Here is a 19,508-nt window from a genome sequence, read left to right as displayed (position 1 = left end):
ATAGAACAAGAGAGACAACTGGTGATTTGGTGAAGGGGTAGCTTAACTTTTCACCACGGACCAGCCGATATTGTGCTCAGGAGACAAGACACAAGACACGAGTTAAAACAGATTTCTGCCAACAATATCCATGCAGGAGAGTTTAGGAAGGCAAGAACATCTATAAGAATGTTATTTTTAACAAAGGGTGAAAGAACAGATGATTAGGGGATGGTTGGGGATCTGGCCTTTTGATTTGTTGTGGGGGTTTTTTAATTTTTTTAAAAAAGGTCTGTCAGTATCAGCCAGTAGATTCCCCTCCAGTTATTATCCTCTCTAGCCCACTAAATTGTATCCAGCTTTTAAAGCACCTAATTTAGAAGGCTGTCCAGTTCATGTTCGATGGAGAGGTGATCTGTTGGTGCCACCCTGACCCCATTATAGCTTTAAACGGCAACAACTGAAAAAATAATAATAATAAAAAAGATTGTGTGCTATTTCTTCAGTTGTGCATTTCCCAGTTTGGCCATTGGCAAATAAGTTTACAAAAAGCTACTAATGAGAAACGTGTGTGTGTGTGTGTGTGTGTGTGTGCACAGATATACACAGAGAATGTAAACACACTTTCCCACATGTATCTTGGTTAGTCATTTTGGAACTTTGGTCGACTGAGGAATGGGGTGCGATGGGGGGTTGGGAACCCCCACTTTTCTTACAACCAGAAACTCATTTTTGCTTAGTTGCCTGCAGGCAATTGTTACAGCCACCATCAGTGACTAAGTGAATTGCTCAACAATTCCAAGAACTGTAAATTGTTTACACTTTTGCTCAACCATCAGTTCACATTACGCCCAAGTCATTCCTCTTTCCTTCATCCATCCCATAATCTCTTGACTGGCCCTTTGAGAAGGGAGGTGAGAAAGCTCCTCTGCTTTCTTTCACCTTAAACAGCAGACCCATTGCCCTCAACTTCCTCTCCAAAAGATTCCACTGTCTTCCTTCCCCTACATCAGAGTTTCCCAAACTTGGGTCTCCAGCTTCTTTTTGGACTACAGTTCCCATCATCCCTGAACACTGGTCTTGCTAGCTAGGGATGATGGGAGTTGTAGTCCAAAAAAACAGCTGGAGAACCCAAGTTTGGGAAGCCCTGCTCTACACTGTCTTCCTTTGCTGAGGCAAAGATGGCAGCTCCACCCCACCCCGTACAAAAGCCAACTTGACTTGCAGTTTATTTCTACTTCAGTGCTGATGATGAGATGGGATCCTTCACCACCCCAAGGGAACAAGCCAGATTAAGGCGCTCAGGGCAGGTCACATGGCAACATGGGGGGGGGGTGTCTGCTGGCTCAGGAGGAATAGCCTGCAGCTTCTGTCCCTCAGCACCTGCTGCCTGAAGCAGCCTCTTCACTCTCCCCAATAACAGGGAGGCCTTGCAGTGTTGTCAGTCCTGCTGCTGCTGGATATACAGATACAATGATGTACTGAATGCAGAGAAAGAAGTAGCCAGTGAATGGGTATCTGGACAGACAGAAGAGCAGCAGGGTCAAGGTGTGGATCAGATGAAAAGAAAATGGTGGGCAGCAAATAAGCAGGGATAACTTCACACTGCTAAATATGCTAGTGGGGTAACAGAACAATATAATGATTGGCTAAATAGCTGGACAGGTACACCAGAATATCTGTGCATCCTCCTTCCCTCCATCCTTCCATAAACATGCCAATTTATTTCCAACCCACCTGTCCTTCCAGCACTCTCAAAAAACAGTTTCAGGTTTAGAGACTGAAACCAACAGTACAAGCGCAGGAGATGGAATCGTCCTTGGCAAGGTAGCCTGATGGATGGTTGCATAAAACAACAGAGAAGTGGAAGGTGAGACAGAGATGGTATCAGTGGTGCACAACCTTGGATTTTGAGACGCCTTATAACCAAGATGCATTTTTAGTGCATCAAAATATCTGTATCATCCCATGCCTAGGGAGAGTACAATAATTGGTCAGTGTGTGTGTGTGTGTGTGTGTGTGTGTGTGTGTGTGTGTGTGTTTCTCAGTTGCACAGTGCTTTTCTCTCACAAGAGAAGGGAGACGGCAAGAATCACACCGGAGGTGCAGCCTGCCTGCCCCTGTCCATTTTCCTCTTGAACGCAACCGTGAGAGATTTGAGATCACTGGCTCTTTGGGATGGGTCAACTAGCAGTCACCTGCAGACAACATTTGGCCCATAGACCAACTCACATCAGAGGGGCTGAGAAATTCTGCCAAAAAGAGGGCAGGAGGAGTGCTGGGGTGGGGGACAGCTAGAGAAACCAAAGCGATAAAAACCAATACCGCTCTTCTACTTTTCTATAGCCCAATCTCTTCATCCTGTTCATCCTCAAAACTGTAGCCCTGCCCTTCATCCTCCTCCTCCTCCTCCTCTTCCTCCTCCGCCTCCTCCTCATCTTCACCACCGTGATGGAGGTGCCCCTTTGGGCTGGAGCTCTCGACCCTCAACGATTCCTGTTCCTGCCCTCTGATGCTGTCCCAGTCTTTGTCCATCACTCCCAGCACATCGTCCAAGATGGAAGGCCCCAAGTCCAACTGGAAAGAGAGGAGGGATTCGGCATGTTCCAATGTGGGGCTCTCCAAGGGGAACTTCTGGGGCAGGTCCCAGTCCCTTCCGTTAGAGGGCTTCTGCCGCTCTGCCTTCTCCGGGGTCTGCATAGCCACAAAGCTGCCATCCGGGGTCGACGTCGCCGGGCTCTGAACTATGCCGTTCCCGCTCCCGGGGGGAGACAACAGTTCAAAGCGGGCATCTCCAGGGCTAGAGAAGGCCCCAGGGGACACATCGGGAGGCAGCCCATTGGCCTTGGAACCCCCGTGGTTGCTGAGGAAAGACGTGTCGCCAAAAGCATCTCCCCCACGGCCGATGTGCATTGTGTGCCGGAAATCACCCAAGGGGGCGCTGATCATGGCCCGGTCCAAACGCGGCCGCTTCTTGGAGTGGGAGACAGGGGACTGCTTGAGGATGGGCATCTGGGGGGGGGGGGCGGGGAGAGGAGAGAAAGAGAAATGTGTGAGAAGGCGAAAGGGCTGGAAGCTTCCCAACGGAGCCAGCATAGTCCTCAATTGACCTTAGGCAACTCACTCGCCCATTTTGGTCCCCAGCCACAAAATGGAAACAATAGCCTACCATACAGTAGCCTACCATACAGGGCTTTGTGGAGACACACACTGAAACCCCCTTTTCATTCTCTCTCTCTCCCCCCCCCCAATCATTATTTTAAAAACTATATAGAATTCGCGGTTGTCTTGGTGGCTGCCTCATCTCTGACAGATTTGTATCCTGCCCCTCCTTCCAAGGAGCTCAATGGAGGGCTACCCCAGTTTATTTGCACAACAACCCTGCAAGGTAGGCTACACAGAGAATTTGCTACTTATTCTGAGGCTATTACCAGGCAGAGGTTTAAACCCAGGTCTGTATCCTTGATCACTTCACTCCACTGGCACTAAGGGTAGAGACTAGAGGCTCCTTCCCTCCTTCACCAGTTCCTGGCTGAGATTTCAGAAGCAGAGCCTGGGATGAGTGACAGCAGGAACTGTTCCTGCCCCAGCGTAGGGTGCTGAGCTCCCACTCTTGCAGTCCAGAGGACAGCAACTTGTTCAACCCGTTCCTAGAACAAGGAACGCCTAGGTTGCCATGGGAGCTAGGACTCAGGACTCCTGGGTTCCTTAAGAGAAGGAGAAGGTTGGGGGTGTGGAGCATGGAAAAAAGGGTGAAAACCAGTGCTGGATTTACGTATAAGCTAAACAAGTTATAGCTTAGGGCCCCACTCTCTTGGGGGTCCCCAAAAAAAATTAAAGGAAAAAGAAACCTGGATGTACATTTCCAAAATATAAGATAGAAAACAAATAAAATAAAACCCACATAACAGCAACAGTGTTTTGTGTTGTGTAGGCTCCTATGATGTAAGTAATGGGCCCCACCTGCTAGCCTGCTCCCTAAAATATCACTGGTTTGCTCATTTCTATATATAGGGTGCATACATTCTGCATAGACTGGTTGCATGACAACATGTCCAAATGGCTTTAGATACCTATTAGGCCCATAAATTACCATATAGCATATATTCAACACAAAAAACCAGCGACAATTTGTTATTGACAAAGGACAGCGGGACATATAAAGGGCCCCATTACCTTCAGGAGCTTAGGGCCTCATCAAACCTAAATCCGGGCCTGGTGGGGACTGCTAAAATGGAAAAGACAGGGACTGGAAATCTTTGGCTACTACACTTGATCTTAACCAAGAGGCCGAGAAGTGAAAGCCTAGTGGGGTTTAGTTAGGATCACAGCTGAAGATAATGGGATCATCAGGACACCACAGATTTAAGCAAGGGAGAAATCAGTGCAGCCTGGGGACCGAGCCCCAGAGTGGGTAGCTGAAAGGAACACATTCTCTCCCTTGTTTACCCCAACCTCAATCTCCCTCTTGTCCAACTTTTAAGTGCCTCTGAGGAAACACCTACCTTTTTTTGTACTCTGTACTGTGCCAGACACGTGGATCAAGGCTGGCTCACCCATGTGCTACTAGCCCAGAGATGGAAAGAAGAAAGGGTCCCCATCAGGGAGGAATGGCAAGCTAAGCTGATGGACTAAGAGGAAATGGCAAAGCTGACCGTAAAGCTCAGGAACCAAGAGGACAAAATCTTTAAAAAGGAATGGGGGAAATTTATAATCTATTTAAGAGACCATTGCAAGCAGAGGGAAACATTAGCAGAATTTTAATCTAGCTTTTAATGTAACAAATATTATGGATAATATGGATTGATATAAAATGTAGATTATCGAATAATATGCAGTTGTAAATGCTGACAATAGGACCCATGAAGGGGGTGGGGGCAAGTCTTGAGATTCAGAGTAATCTCTATATATGGATAAGCATTTGGATTGTTATAATTTTATACTGGTAAAATCAAATAAAATTGTAAAGAAGGGCTGGCTCACCCATGAGTGGCAGTGTTCACTGGGGGAGCAAATCCTGACACTGATCCTTCTCTCTCTCTCTCTCTCCCCCCCCCTGTTCTCAATGTAAGGTAAAGGTAAAGGGACCCCTGACCATTAGGTCCAGTTGTGGACGACTCTGGGGTGGTGGCGCTCATCTCGCTTTATTGGCCGAGGGAGCCGGCGTACAGCATCTGGGTCATGTAGCGAACCAGAGCAGTGCACGGAAACGCCGTTTACCTTCCCGCCAGAGCGGTACCTATTTATCTACTTGCACTTCAAACTGCTGGATTGGCAGGAGCAGGGACCGAGTAACTGGAGCTCAGCCCATTGTGGGGATTTGAACCATCAACCTTCTGATTGGCAAGTCCTAGGCGCTGTGGTTTAACCCACAGCTCCACCTGTGTCCCTTAACCCCCTTCTTCCATGGCAGGGAGGGGGGAGCTATATTGTGGTCCGCCTCAGGTGTCAAAATGTATTGGGCTGGCCCTGACATGGATGGTGCTTTGGAGATGGGACTCCTGGGTGCTGCCTGCCTATTGCATGTGATGATCTCAGGTGTGATGATCTAAGAGCCGGGGATGATTCATACTTTAATGGGGAACAACGCAGCAGCTGCGCTGGGGGTAGGAGACATAGTCTGGGCAAGTACTGGGGAGGAGAGGAGAAGGAGGACAACACAGAGGAGGTGGAGGCCAAGTTAGAAGGAAGCCGGCAAGCTCCGAAGATCAGAAAGCGCTGACAGAAGTGGAAAAAAGGGCAGGGAGGGAGAGTCGAGTCAGCACAGGTGGGAGAGAAAGAGAAACCCAAACACATTAGGAGGCAAGGAGAGAAAAGAACCCAGGAGTCCTGGCTGCCAGCATCCCTTCCTCTCAGCCACTCAACACCACACCCTTCCAGCAGAACACAGGAAGGTAGCTGGCTGCCAATCTCCTAGCCAGCTCTTAACTCTTCAGGTACCAAAAAAACCTGGAATGGGGAAGGACTGAGCCCTTTCTGTACAAGGGAAATTTCACTTTTAAAAAACCCACGGAATGTGCATTAAAAATCTACAATAACAGACAAAGTCTAATGGTTCTGAATCTTGCCCACTCACTCAGTTCCACCAACACTGAGATAAAATGCTGGTTCTCCGTCATGCCTCAGAAATGCATCCCTCAACTGTGGAGGCAGCTGCCAATATTTGGTGCAACTATTTTTTTATACCAAGTGGTTAGATATGCTGATGGTTTCTCTTTCGTTATGCATTGCTTCTTTCACTCATTTTCCTATGTGCTCCGAACTGCTTTGGGCACAGCTTTCTGCTGGAAAAGCAGCAGGGGGGAAACCAACATATGTTTTTGTGGAGGTGAGTAAATTCCATAAAAAATAAATAAATACTGAGATATGTCTGTAGGGCAGCTCAGGCCCAGAGGCTGATTGTGGCCCTCCAGGCCTCTCTACGTGGCCCTCAAGACTCTCCCCAAGCCACACCCCTCACCGGCCCTCTTTTGCACCCCCCCCCTTTGTGTTTTTGCCTGGCTGGAGAGCCATTGAACTCTGATAATGTGTCTTGCCAGCCTAGAAAGAGAATAAGAGAGGGTTATGTGGCAAACTGGCTCCACCCACTTTCCTGGCCACGCCCACCACCGGCATGTGGTCCCTGGAAGGCTCCATAGCAGAGAATGCGGCCCCCAAGCTGAAATGGTCCCCCCCACTCTTGCTCTAAGGTTGAGCTCTGGTTGCATGGCCCTCACAGGCATCTCTTCTTGACTCTGTCCATCCCTTAGTCCCCTTAGCTACCTCTCCCCACTGTCAAGACTATGCTGTAAAGCCCTTGGGGCAGAGACCCAGCTTCACTGCTTAGGTTAAGTCAGCAATGCACTGTGTATGTTTTACTTACCACTACAGTTACTGGACTTTATGGAACACAACCCAGCCTAGACAAGACAGGGCTGCAGATCCAGCCCTGCTTAGCTTCATCAATGTTGAAGTTCAAGGCAGCTTTGGTGAACGGACCTCTTCAAAGTGGCTGCATCCGCCGTATAACTTCTGCCAAAGTGCTCTTTGCCTGAACTGGCATATCTCCCACCCCGAAGGCCATAAATGATAAACACCAACCCTGAGCCAGCAACAACAGTGCAATGCTCCACTGGATATTTTTTTTTGGGGGGGTGAGATAGAAAAGTTGGCAGGATGGGAAGCCCAGCCTGGTCAACATGAACCTGGTTAAATGTATGCTCTCCTCCTTCTAAGCCAGAGTTTACATGAAGACAGCTAAGTTCTGGGACAGGCAGAGCAGGAAGACAAATTCAAAAGGTGGCTTTTAAAAGAACAGAAGAACGGAAGATCACTAAATGGTGCAGGTAACCAGTGGGTGGCAAAGAGCTGTGGTGTTTATGTCATTAACTGCAGTCCAGGAGAGATCTATCAAGCAACACTTGCACTAACAGCGTACATATAACAACCAGAATAGTACTGGGAAAACTACATTGTTTTGGGGGTGGTGGGAGAAGTATTCTCCCAAGCATAAAAGAGATTGCATTCACGAATCCAGCTTGCCAAGAGCTGCTCGCCTGGTCACCTGTGTCAAATTCAGACTCGCCTCCAGGCGACTAGCAGGAAAAACGTTATAACTTGTTTGTTTTTCATGAATGCCCCGGTTGACCAACATAGTCTGTGAGGACAAGTTAGCTAATAAGAAGCGGGGGGCAGTTTGTGGAGGGGAAGTTTTCTCTACGCAAGGCTGATTTCAGGCAAGGGGTGTGGGGAGGGGAGAGCAGGGGATAATGCCACAATACCGCCCCCCCCCCCACAAAAGTGAACTCTTGGGCATACACACTAAAACACATCAATTGTGCATGCAATAACTTAACGGAGAGACGGGGAACAGCTGAGATCCAGAAGGGCTGGGGTCTGACATGGTCCTGGCACGAACCCAGAGAGGATCATGCTCCAGCCTCTTGGGAGAAGATATCTATTCCCTCCTTTCCCGTCCATGTTTCCCTTCTCTGCGGATGACAGATATGGTTACGAGCCCCGGAGTACGATGACGGAATTTCCTTTGGTAAATGAAATGAAGTCCTTTGAAAGGCTCAGATGTGGCCGGGGTTGAGGAAATGATCGGGAATCGGTGTGTGTGTGTGTGTGTGTGTGTGTGTGTGTGTGTGTGTGTGATGGGGCAGAGCCATTTAGCCCAGACACCTGGGTTCCCTGGAACAGAACAGTGATCAAGTGAATACAAAGTGCCAGTGAAGGGCTTGGGAGCCAGGGCTCTTCTTGGTAAGGGACAGGATATAACTGGATTGTTGTGGTGGCAGCGAAACCAACGTGGGTGTTTGAACGTGTGGGTTTGCTGGCTGAGAGGTGGGGTATGGGGGGCTACAGCATGATGTGGGGCTGGGTGCAAATCAGGTACCCTGCACTGATTGGAGGCTTACAGGGCTGGGGGAAAGCCAGGACTCCTGTGTTCTTTAGGAGGGGGGTCAAGAAAGGGGGCATAGGGGAAGTTTAGCTGCAAGCCAGGAGTTTTGATTGCCTGTGGAGAGCATGCCAAGAAGCTCAGGCTAGGGGGCCTATTTACTTTAGCCCCAGCCAACACCCTCTCCTGCTCCCAGCCCAGCCACTCTTTGATTTATGGCCACTCACTCATTCCTCTTGCCAGACACACACCCCTTTTGCTACACAAACGGTGGCTTCTCCCTCCCTGCCCCCTTCTCTCCTGGGATGAGGCACCCAAGGGCTGAAGACCATCTCCACCTACCCACCCCACCTTTCGAGGAGAGAACCACCCAAACCTGCCCACCTCACTCAAGCCCACTCCCCAGTCCCACAACCCAACTCAGGAACCCTGCAGCTTTTTCCCACCTCTTCCAGATTTCCTGTGCCTTGGCTCCTAATCCCCAGTCCTCTGTTAGAGGAACCAGGAATCCTACTTCCCTGCTGGCTGGCTCAAAACCACTAAATCCCACCCTGCCTTGTGGGGGAACCCACAAGGCCCTGTCTGGCAGCCACTCCCTGCTGACCCCGCAATCCTGTCTCCGGGAACTCAGGAGTCCAGACAGCCTGCTGCGCTCTCTCGCCTTCTGACTCGCAGCAGTTAGCTGAGAGCTGTCAGCCGGCACAAAGCATTGCTTAGAAGCTCTCCCAGGTGCTAGCGAAACTCACCTTTGCAAAGAAAACACGCCAACGTCCTTTTCCTTTCCCCCACAGCTCAGGGTGACTCACAGGACTGTCCCGGTCGTTCTTCCTGCTTTTGTAGTCGCCCCGATCCGCTGCCTCCGCCAAGAGGCAGTGCCAAGTGAACCAGAGCTACAAAACACGTATATCCTTCCCTGGATATTTGCAGTTGGATCCTGTCGCCACTTTTGTCTAGCTAGGTCCGGGAAGTTTGCTCGCAGTTCTCAGAAATCCCCAGCAAAATTTCCTCTTTTCTCTCTCCTTTCATTTGTCCGCCTCTCACACTCCTCTCTTTCTCTCTCTCTTTCTTTCACCCACTTCTTCGTCACGAGCTTTCACTCCTCCCTTCTTGGGTGGTGGCCCGGAATTTTATTTATTTATACCTGCATTAGAAAGATGAAATCGTAGATGTCAGAAGCTCAAGCAAAACCAAACACACCGCTTGCCCCAAAGAAAAGAAAGAAGGGGGGGGGGAGGAGACACAAGCCCCAAAAGGGGGGGAAAACGCTTGGGACCCAGGAGCCAAAAAAAATATTGTCCCAAGAAGAGGGGAGAGGAAATTTGAAAAACACAAAAAGCCTCTCCATTGCCTTATAAAGTTCACTGCATTCCTGAACTTCCGGACTTGGTTGGCGTGTTTGGAAACCAGGCTAAGCGCCGGATTGGGGAGGATTGGTGAAAGAGTAGAGGGCTGCAAAGAAGGGAATTTGAGAAAGGAAGCATGTGGCTTTAAAACAAAAGTGGCATGTTGAAAAAACAACAGCGAGGAGGTATGGAAAGAGGGAAATTGAAGTGGAGGATGGTGGAAGGGAACAACTGGGAGCAAGATGGGGGGGGGGAGAGAGATGGAAGACTGATGGAGAGGGCAAAGGATGCCCTAAGCTATATTGGGGCATGGGGCTATCCCATATTAAGGAAGCAACAACTTATGCACAGAAAATCAAACAGAAAAGATAATGGAGCGGCTAGGGACACAAAAGACAATCAGGAAGGGTGATGCAATTGAAAAGAATGGAGGAGTGGGGTACCACATGACTGGGGGGGGCATTAGAGTATGGATAAGAAAGATAAACCCAAGGCTGTGGATTCTGTGCAATTATAATTTTAAACCTCAACATTCATTTAAAAAAAAAAAAAACCAAAATAGGTTTCTAGCCCTCATGATTGGTTTTCCTGATGATTCCCATTTTCTTATGCTATATACATTATCACCTTTCCCTTCCCTAAAGGTCTCCTTACGCCCAGACAATTTATTCGAACTGCTCCATGGATGGTAGAGGATGCAATTTTTGCAAAAACTCAACCACTACCTTCAAAATCAAGCAAAGCATGCTCATCACAAAATCTAAGCATATCAGTGTAATTAGAGTTTCCTTGTTGTGACACACAATAGGGCAAGAACCATACATATGAGGGGAGAACGTGTTAAGAGATGTGATGGATACATGAATTGCTCCATCTTACTGGTTCCTAAGTCCCATGTAAAAGGCTCCCCGCAAGCAGAAAAGTAGAGCAGCAAGGGGAGGGCTTGCAATACAGCTCCTCTTGCTGAAGCACAGGCTGTCTTCTTGCAGGGACTCTGTGTCACAGGAGGCGAACCTACCATAAAATTGCACCCTGCGGCCTTCTCTTTAATTCCAGGTGTTGCCAGGAGGAGGGTCAGAAACTTTGAACGCAGTTACTTTATGGTGCAAGGCATTATGAGTGGTCAGAGACACTTGCCTCTTTGTCACCAACCTGTGGCTGATGATCACCACAGAATCCTGGGACCACCAGTATTGAAAACAAGTTTTGAGCCAGATAACCCTGGTATCTTGATCTTAAATGTACCTCTTTACCTTGGCCTTTGACACACGAGATATTTCAGGACCCCACCCCATACCTGTGACTATAATCTTTCAGCTGCATTTAATTCTGAATTTTAAATACCATTAACCCTTTGTGGGACGTGCTGGTGAGACATGGATATTATTATTATTATTAAGCAAGCCTGGGGATTATTTTCAACTTCTGCAGTGTGCAACAATATAGAAGTACACTTGTTTTTGTGCAGAACGCATTCCCTTGGCCATCGGGTATACCCTTTATGCCTTTTGTCTGGGGCTGAGGCTCCAATACTTTGGCCACCTCATGAGAAGAGAAGACTCCCTGGAAAAGACCCTGATGTTGGGAAAGATGGAGGGCACAAGGAGAAGGGGACGACAGAGGGTGAGATGGTTGGACAGTGTTCTCGAAGCTACAAACATGAGTCTGACCAAACTGCGGGAGGCAGTGGAGTGCCTGGTGTGCTCTGGTCCATGGGGTCATGAAGAGTCGGACACGACTAAACAACAACAATACCCTTTATGCAACTGGGATCAAGGAAGACTGGGCTGAAGATCAACAGGTTGAGCTCCCAGACTTACTTCTCTGTCACAGGAATCCTCTTTTTAGAGTTTATGCACTGACAGTCAGATGGAGGGAGATCTGCAGTCCTCCCAGAGTGCGGATGGATGGATGTAGCCAAGGAGGCACAGGCAAAAAGCGAAGAGTGGGAGAAGGACGGCTGGTTGAAAGGAGAGGAGTTTGGAGATGAATGGTTTAAAGGGGGAGGCGCGATTGCCTGCTAAGATTAGACAGCTTTAAGAAAAACAACCTTTCGAGAGGCAGATCTACGTCCGTATGTGGGACGCAAGGGGTGAAGGAGGTCGTTGCACATACCAATAAATCTCAGAGTCAAGAACTTTTTATCTCTATTTATGAGCATCAGGTTCAAAGCTTATGTTTAACAGTGAAGTAGACAAAAAAATGGGGGAGAGAGACAGGAGGGCAATCGTAGGAGACAGCGGCCGCTATTCTCCTCCTCCTCCTCTTCCACTTCCACCAGACATCTTTGCTCCTCATCTAATGGCAACATCATTCAGATAAGGCTTGAAGAAAAAAGTTAGTATTTCTCCATGCCCTAGTACAGGGGGCAGCAAACTTTTTCAGCGGGGGACCTGTCCACTGTCCCTCAGACCTTGTGGGGGGGGCAGATTATATTGGGGGGGGGGGAGGAGGAACGAATTCCTATGCCCAACGAATAACCCAGAGATGCATCTTAAATAAAAGGACACATTCTACTCATGTAAAAACACTCTGATTCCCGGACCGTCCACAAGCCGGATTTAGAAGGCGATTGGGCCGGATCCGGCCCCCGGGCCTTAGTTTGCCTAACCATGGCCCAGGATGTCAGAATGGGGCACACACAGCCCACCAGAATACTGTGGCAGATTCCTGAGGTGGAAGAATGAACAATGGCCAGTTCAGGCTGCAAGTGCACGGGGCCATGTGTGTTGCCTTCAAGCTAGAACAGCAGGCAGAAGGCCGAGCATTTGCTAAAGAGGTTGGTCTTGCTAGCAGTCCTAACATTTAGATTTTAGGAATGAAATCATGGCTAACAACAAAAACAAAAAACAGTGTTCAGAGGATTTGAGAAATAGTACCCAAGGTACTATTACATTTATATCCCACCTTCCCCCCATGGAGCTCAAGATGGCATACCAGGTTCTCCCCCATCTTATTTAATCCCAACAGTAACCCTGTGAGGTAGATTAGGCTGAGAGGCAGCGATTGACCCAAGGTCTCCCAGTGAGCTTCATGGCCCAGTGGAGGGTTTGAACCCTCGTCTCTCAGGTCCTACTTCAGCACTCACTACACTACACAGTCTCTCTTATTGGGCTACAGTGGTACCTCGGGTTAAGAACTTAATTCGTTCTGGAGGTCCGTTCTTAACCTGAAACTGTTCTTAACCTGAAGCACCACTTTAGCTAATGGGGCCTCCCGCTGCTGCTGCATGATTTCTGTTCTCATCCTGAAGCAAAGTTCTTAACCCAAGGTACTATTTCTGGGTTAGCGGAGTCTGTAACCTGAAGCATATGTAATCTGAGGTACCACTGTATTTACATTTGAAGGATAGAGCTAACAGAGGGGGCTCAATGGCATAAAGGATCAGGCCACATCTGGGCTACGTACCGCACTCTGGTCCCCACTTCTCAATCCCACCCCTGATTTAGAAATAATGTCATTTATTTGAAACTATTTTTAGGCAATTTTTGGGGGGACAATGCCCATCCAAGGTGGCTTACAGCCACAAAGCCAAGAAGGAGCAGGAGAAAACGAAACAGTTAACGCAGACGTTTTAAAACCAGAAATAGCTTGGCCCATCTCCTTACAAGAATAAGAAAGCCAGGAAAACATGGCCGCAGCCCAACCAAGAAAACATCACTCCTGGAAGGCCAATTGGAAAGGGCAGATCTTCAAGGCCTTCCGAAAACCCCGCTGCACAGAAGTCTGAAACTCCCTTCCGTCCAATGAGGCTAGAAAACATTGTTCCAATAATGAGACTAGATTAAAACAACAACGAATTAAGGCATTTTCCAGCCACGAGCCTGAGCGAGGCAAAATATTGGGGGAATGATAAAGAATTGTCGATTAAAAGGGTGGAGGCGACAGCAGCCAGTAACATGACCTGAAGATAACAATTAGCAAATAATGGGAGATTTTGGCAGCAGCAGAGGACAAGGGACTGGGACAGGAGAGTTTTTATTGAGTACTGGAAAAAGTAATCAACAAGACAAATGAAGAGCTTTCTCCTTAAGTTTACTGGAAATGTGTGCGTGACTTTTTGTTCTTCTTTTAGGAAACATAAGCAAAAAGGGGGGTGAATGCTCTTTCAGCAAACTTGGACCTTCATCAGAGAGCGCTGCCTCCTAACCGCTCCTGCTCCAATTTCATAAAGTCAATGGCATTTTCCGCCCATGGATGTTTCTGCTATCAGGGTCTTAGCTGTTCAATTTGCCGTTATCTGAAATGCTTCCTTTCTGTTCCCCCACGCACTGATGCGTCAGCAAAATGATGCGCTGCCATGTGACTCATTGATTGATCTCTATCCACAATGGGATAAAAAAGGGAATAGGGAGCCCATAGGCCTGGACCACAGCGAAGAGTTTCAGGGAAACTGGGTTTTGACTGGGAATCACAAAGGGAGAAAGGGCTGCTCCAGTCAGGTCCTGGCTCACCACCTTCCCACAGACATCTGTGCGATGTGAGAACAGTGATGTGAGGACAGTGTGAGAACAGGATGCTAGACTAGATGGGCCATTGGCCTGATCCAGCAAAATCTTCTTACGCTCCGTGTGTGTGTGTGTGTGTGTGTGTGTGTGTAAGAAATTTAGGTGCAATTCCTGAACTCTCTGAATGGGTTCTAGTCTCTGAAATACAAGAACCACTTTATCCAAGTTGCTTTCGTGTAAGGGAAGTGGGGAAATCCTGTGTCTAGAGATTGCTCCAGAGTTCGGCAGCTACACAGGGTGTAAATACAACTGAGAGGGGACCTCCTGTTCATGGAGGTTATGTCCAAAGCTTATTCTGGGGTGCAGGGGTTTGGCAACTTGTTCTTATTCAGGCTGCAGTGTCAAATAAGGAACTGGGAACCAGGAGCCACCTCGAGACTGGTCCAACAAGCTGTGGAAGAAAGCTCTGCTCAGTTGCAACAACTGCCACCTATGCACACAGCGTTTTGCCTACGCACCTGCTTTTGTACACCAAAAGGGCTTCCTTGTAGGAAATTGACGAGAGTTAAAAGAGCAGCCCGTCTGGGATCAGACCCAAAAGTCCAGCAACCTGCCAAAAGCTAACATGTGAAGAAGGTCTAGCGATGAGGATGGGGTGGAAGGGTTTGGCTGGATCCTGGGATGAGTAGGGAGGTGTTTGGAGTCACAGTGAGGCGCAGCGGATCTGGTGCAACAAACAGCATGTCCAACGCAAGACTGCAAGCTCCTTGGGGCAGGGGCCTGTTTGATTTGCTCATGCTATTCTGTTAAGTGGGACATACATCGGTGATGCTATAAAAAGATGGCGGCTCAGCTCTGGTTTCAACTCCCTGTCCGGTCAAGGACACACTGGTTTCCTCGAAGGCAAGTTTCCTCCTGATCTCAGCTTCCCCATCTGCTAAGAACGGGGAGTAGAATAGCTCACTCACCTCCCACAAGCGCCTAATACAGAGTCAGATCATGGGTCCACCTAGTTCAGAACTGTTTACACTGACTGGCTGGGACTCTCCAAGGCTTCCCACGGGGGCGTTCCCAGCCTGGCCTGAAGATGTTGGGGAACAAACCTGGAATCTTCTGCATGCAAAGCAGATGCTCTGTTGCAGAGCTATAGCCTTTACTCTGACGCAAGCATTTCATGCTGACAGGAGGACTTTCATGAGGCTAAAGCACAGCATGTGTAACTCCTCCCAGTAGAATCCAAAGGCTGTCTTAGCCATGCCGGCTAAATAGAACCTCCACGTTCAGGGGCAAGCTATCTCTGGAGACAAACAGGGAACAACTCTTGCCTTTGTGACCTGCTTAAGGGGTTCTGGAGGCATCCTTGAAAACAGGATGCTGGGCTAGATGGAACTTTGGTCCTGACTCTCTAAGCTGCGCAGCCTTTCTCAACCTGTGGGTCCACAGATGTTGTTGGACTACAACTCCCATCATTCCTAGCCAACATGACCAGTGGTCAAGGATGATGGGAGTTGTAGTCCAACAACATCTGAGGACCCACAGGTTGAGACCCACCGGTAAGGGGAAGAGAAGCCAGATCTCCAATTTCCCCGGGGAAACAGCAAAGTCTAGCGTGTGCAGAGAATCAAGGAGGAATAAGGAATCAAAGCAGATCATGTATCAAAACATTGTAAACGAGCCTCATTTTTTAAAAAAGACAGCTGAATTAACACCAGCAGCACTAAAAGAGAGGCACAGAGAAATAAATCAATAGGAGCCGCAATACCAAAAACAAAACACAAAAATCAATTAACTAGGCAAGCAGGGACAACAAACCACATGACTGCAATTCAATCAGCAGCGACAGGAATCCAGATTTATATAACGAGCGGAGGATCCGCGGCACCCTTCCCCCGCCAAGCGCCCTGGAGACCTGGAACATGCTTTGAACATGCTGTGCGCCATGTGATCCTCAAAGGCATAGGCTTGTGCCCAACTGAGCAGGTTTCGCCAGGGAAAGTGGATGGGCCTTGCCAAATGCAGATCAATGATTTTACATATGCACACAGCAGGAATACAGGAAAATCCGCACCTCTGCACAGCACTGACAGCCCAATAACAGACAACTCGAAACTCTGAAGAATTTTTACACACAAGTGCACACTGTTTCACAACCAGCAATGTGGATTTTTCTGGGAAATTTTGAATTGGATAATTAGGCTAGTTTGCCTAATTAGGTAACATGCCTGAGGAAATTTTCTGATGCTCTAGAGAGTCACTTAATTCAGCATCAAAACAAAATAAAAAAATTCCTTCCAGTAGCACCTTAAAGACCAACTGAGTTAGTTCTAGGTATGAGCTTTCGTGTGCATGCACACTTCTTCAGATACACTGCACCACATTGAGCCGCATGAATGTGGAAGGCACCACATTGAGCCGCATGAAATGGAAGTCCATCAACCTCACCAAGAAACTTGCACAGGTACAGACTTAATTCAGCATGTTTAATTTACTTGTATTTGGTGAACAAAGCAAAAAACTCTAGAACTGCCAAGCTTGCCCGATATCTGTACAGTGGTACCTCGGGTTAAGTATTTAATTCGTTCTGGAGGTCCGTTCTTAACCTAAAGCTGTTCTTAACCTGAAGCACCACTTTAGCTAGTGGAGCTTCCTGCTGCCGCCGCACCGCCAGAACACAATTTCTGTTCTCATCCTGAAGCAAAGTTCTTAACCTGAAGCACTATTTCTGGGTTAGCGGAGTCTATAACCTGAAGCGTATGTAACCTGAGGTACCACTGTACTGCAACCGGCACCTGTTAATGGTTACTGATTGACTTAGGAGATTTTTCCGCAGAACAAAACCAAGGTTCGGGAAGCTGACTGTCCCCCCCATCACTGTGCAAAACTCAGGTGTCCTATGTATGAACCAGCCATGTGCATCACTGCTCACCCACACAGTCCTGAACTGTACACACAAACACACATATGAACCTTTCAGCCCAATACAAAACAGCCAAAGGCCTTCCTAAAAGGGACTGGATCCTTCAGGACAACCCTCCTTGACCCATTTGCTCATGTTCCCCTGCAAGTGTGAACATGCACATGTTCAGAAGGTGTGCAGGTACCTTTTCTGAATGCAGTTCCCTCCAGCGCTAGCCAGCCTCCCACCGCCTGACATCAATTCCTTCCTAACCAGGTATCGTCTGCCTTTGGATTTTTTGTGTGTGATTAACTTCACTTTACAGCCTCTTCTCCCTGGCTCACCCCATTTGCTCACAAGTTAGTCATCCACGGGCAATTCTAATCCACACTTCCTCTCCCAGCCAAACTCAGCGTTTGGACGCAGGGAGCACAGAACTCAGGCTGCCCGCAGATCTCCTCTGGTCTCTAGAAACGTTCCCACGACCAGATTCTAACTCATGACTACTCTACATTCCCTTTCCTGGCTCCCAGTCATTGTGGCTTCAACCACTAGTCCACGCTTCCTTTCCTCAAGACTCAGGAGTCTTGAGTCTCTGGCGGCTCCTAGATCAGACGAGGAACCGCCATCGTGGTTCCACCCCAGTAGTCCAGAGAACCCAGGAGTCCTGGCTCCCAAACCAATTGCTCTTCAAGAGAGTATGCCCGCTTCTAACCCACTAGGCAACACTACCTTCCCAGAGAATCCGGGGTTCCCTGCCCCTTTCCCCCTATATTTTCTAACGGAGCCCAGGGACTCTCGAGCCTACTCACGCCCTTTACAGAAAGGAACCCAGGAGTCCCGACCCACGAAACTCTCAGGGGGGCGACCCGTCGTACCTCTTTCCATCTCTCGAGCAAAGTTCCAACCACTCGGCTCAGCTACTCGACTCCGCTTTACAGCTCTGGCAAGCCAGAGGTTAAAAGGGACGGGCGGGTCTCACGCCGCGCCCACTTTCCCTTCCTTGCTCCACTTTCTTAAAGGGATATACCAGGACGAATTCGGGAAGAGGATTGCATGATCAATAACTAAAAAATAAAATAAAGGCGGCTCTTGGGAAAGGAATTCCTTAAAGGATACACACACGTTGTAGCCGGAGGAAAAAAAAGACTGCGGAATTCAGAATGGAGGCGGGTGGGAGAAGAGAAGAAAGTTAATGCTGGAAAAGGGTTTTTTCCCCTCCTCTCTCCCTTCCCGCCCCCACCCCGGCGGCTAACCCAACCCTAGGATGGAATTTCCTGAAAGTTCCTTTCCCAGGGAGAATAATCAGTTCCAGATGGGAAAAGTGGGGGGAGAGAAAGAGGAATTGGGATAACTGATAGGAGAAGAGAGGGAGAACAGAGGAAGAGAGGGGGTTTGGGGGCAACGTGAGAAGGGGAAAGGGGAGGGGAGCCCAGCACAGGAATGGGAGAATGGGGCAGAGACTAGATGGAGAAAAGAAACAGAACCTAGATAATGGAGGAGAGAAGGCAGATACTGGCGGCCGCTTCACACGTGCGCAGCTTCACGTGTCACACGTGCGCGCCGCAGGGACGCGTGGCTACTGCGGCGTTATTTAGTGTGGCGCGGCCAGCCGCATCCTTCCAGCGCTTGGGAGCAAGCGGCCCTTTTGCACGCATGTGTAGGGTCACTCATTCACTGCGCTGTGCTTCATTTCACAAACTTTGTCCAGAGCAACGATGAGGGTTGTTGACAGCAAAACGGTTACGGCCAGGATGCAAGTGTTGTGTGTGTGTGGTGTGTCTTGTAATGTGTGAAGCGACAGTGAAGCAGTTAAGAAAATTGAGGGGAGGAAGAAAATTGAGGAAAGGGGGATAGGAGCGCAGTGGGGGGGGGGTCCTACCAGATGGTGGTTTTTGTTTTGTTTTTAGGTGGGATGTAAAGGAGGGTTAAGAACACAAGAGCCCAACTACACAGCATGTTGGTTATGCGTCTGTACACTTAAGTGCAAGATGGGGGTTTGTTTTATTTTTCCAATACCAATTGCCAACAATTGGAACCCCAGCATGGGGGGTCAGGGAGGGAACTGTACCCCCCACCTGTATTGTGAGGCTGAAGGCTCCTGCGCCTGTAATTTACACAGGGGGAAAGCTCCCATTGAAGTTAATGGGATCACACCAAGGTCTACCTAAGTTGGCCTCATCCTTCCCACAGTGGCCAAGCAGATGTCCATGGGAAGCACCCCCAAAACAAAGAAGGGGGGCAGGAAGGTGCTAGCTTTCTTCTCCTACAGTTGTTCTGCATTATGTATTCAGTCACATGCTGCCTTTGAATGTGGCTCATATACTTAAAAGAGTCTTACCCTCTTTTAAGCCGTCTCAAACAGTGGTCCTTGCTCCATCTTGTGACCAGAAATTCCACAGAATAATTTTGTGTTGAATGAGGAAGCGCTTTCTTTGGTCTTTCCTGAGTCTCCAGTCAGT

The 19,508-nt window shown here is 48.6% G+C and overlaps 1 protein-coding gene across 3 annotated transcripts; it reads right to left on the bottom strand.

The window, feature by feature from the left end:
• Window positions 1-2,002: 2,002 nt before the first annotated feature.
• On the bottom strand, window positions 2,003-18,180 carry CDC42EP5 (CDC42 effector protein 5). Of its 3 annotated transcripts, none has more exons than XM_081837505.1 (3): window positions 17,859-18,180; window positions 9,106-9,500; window positions 2,003-2,991 (listed from the first exon to the last, which is right to left on the bottom strand). In XM_081837505.1, the coding sequence occupies exon 3, from the start codon at window positions 2,989-2,991 to the stop codon at window positions 2,320-2,322; it is 672 nt and encodes a 223-aa protein (XP_081693631.1). In that variant the 5' UTR covers window positions 9,106-9,500; window positions 17,859-18,180; the 3' UTR covers window positions 2,003-2,319. The 3 variants fall into 3 exon arrangements, with proteins under 3 accessions (XP_081693631.1, XP_081693630.1, XP_081693632.1); XM_081837504.1 differs by having other exon boundaries at window positions 17,925-18,180; XM_081837506.1 differs by lacking the exon at window positions 17,859-18,180 and adding an exon at window positions 17,252-17,641.
• Between the last annotated feature and the right edge of the window lie 1,328 nt (window positions 18,181-19,508).

Source organism: Podarcis erhardii (genome assembly GCF_964252035.2).
Source record: "Podarcis erhardii genome assembly, chromosome: 13".
Lineage (NCBI taxonomy): Eukaryota > Metazoa > Chordata > Lepidosauria > Squamata > Lacertidae > Podarcis > Podarcis erhardii.
The sequence above is the reverse complement of the archived record's forward strand: the minus strand, read 5'-3'. Positions and strand labels throughout refer to the sequence as shown.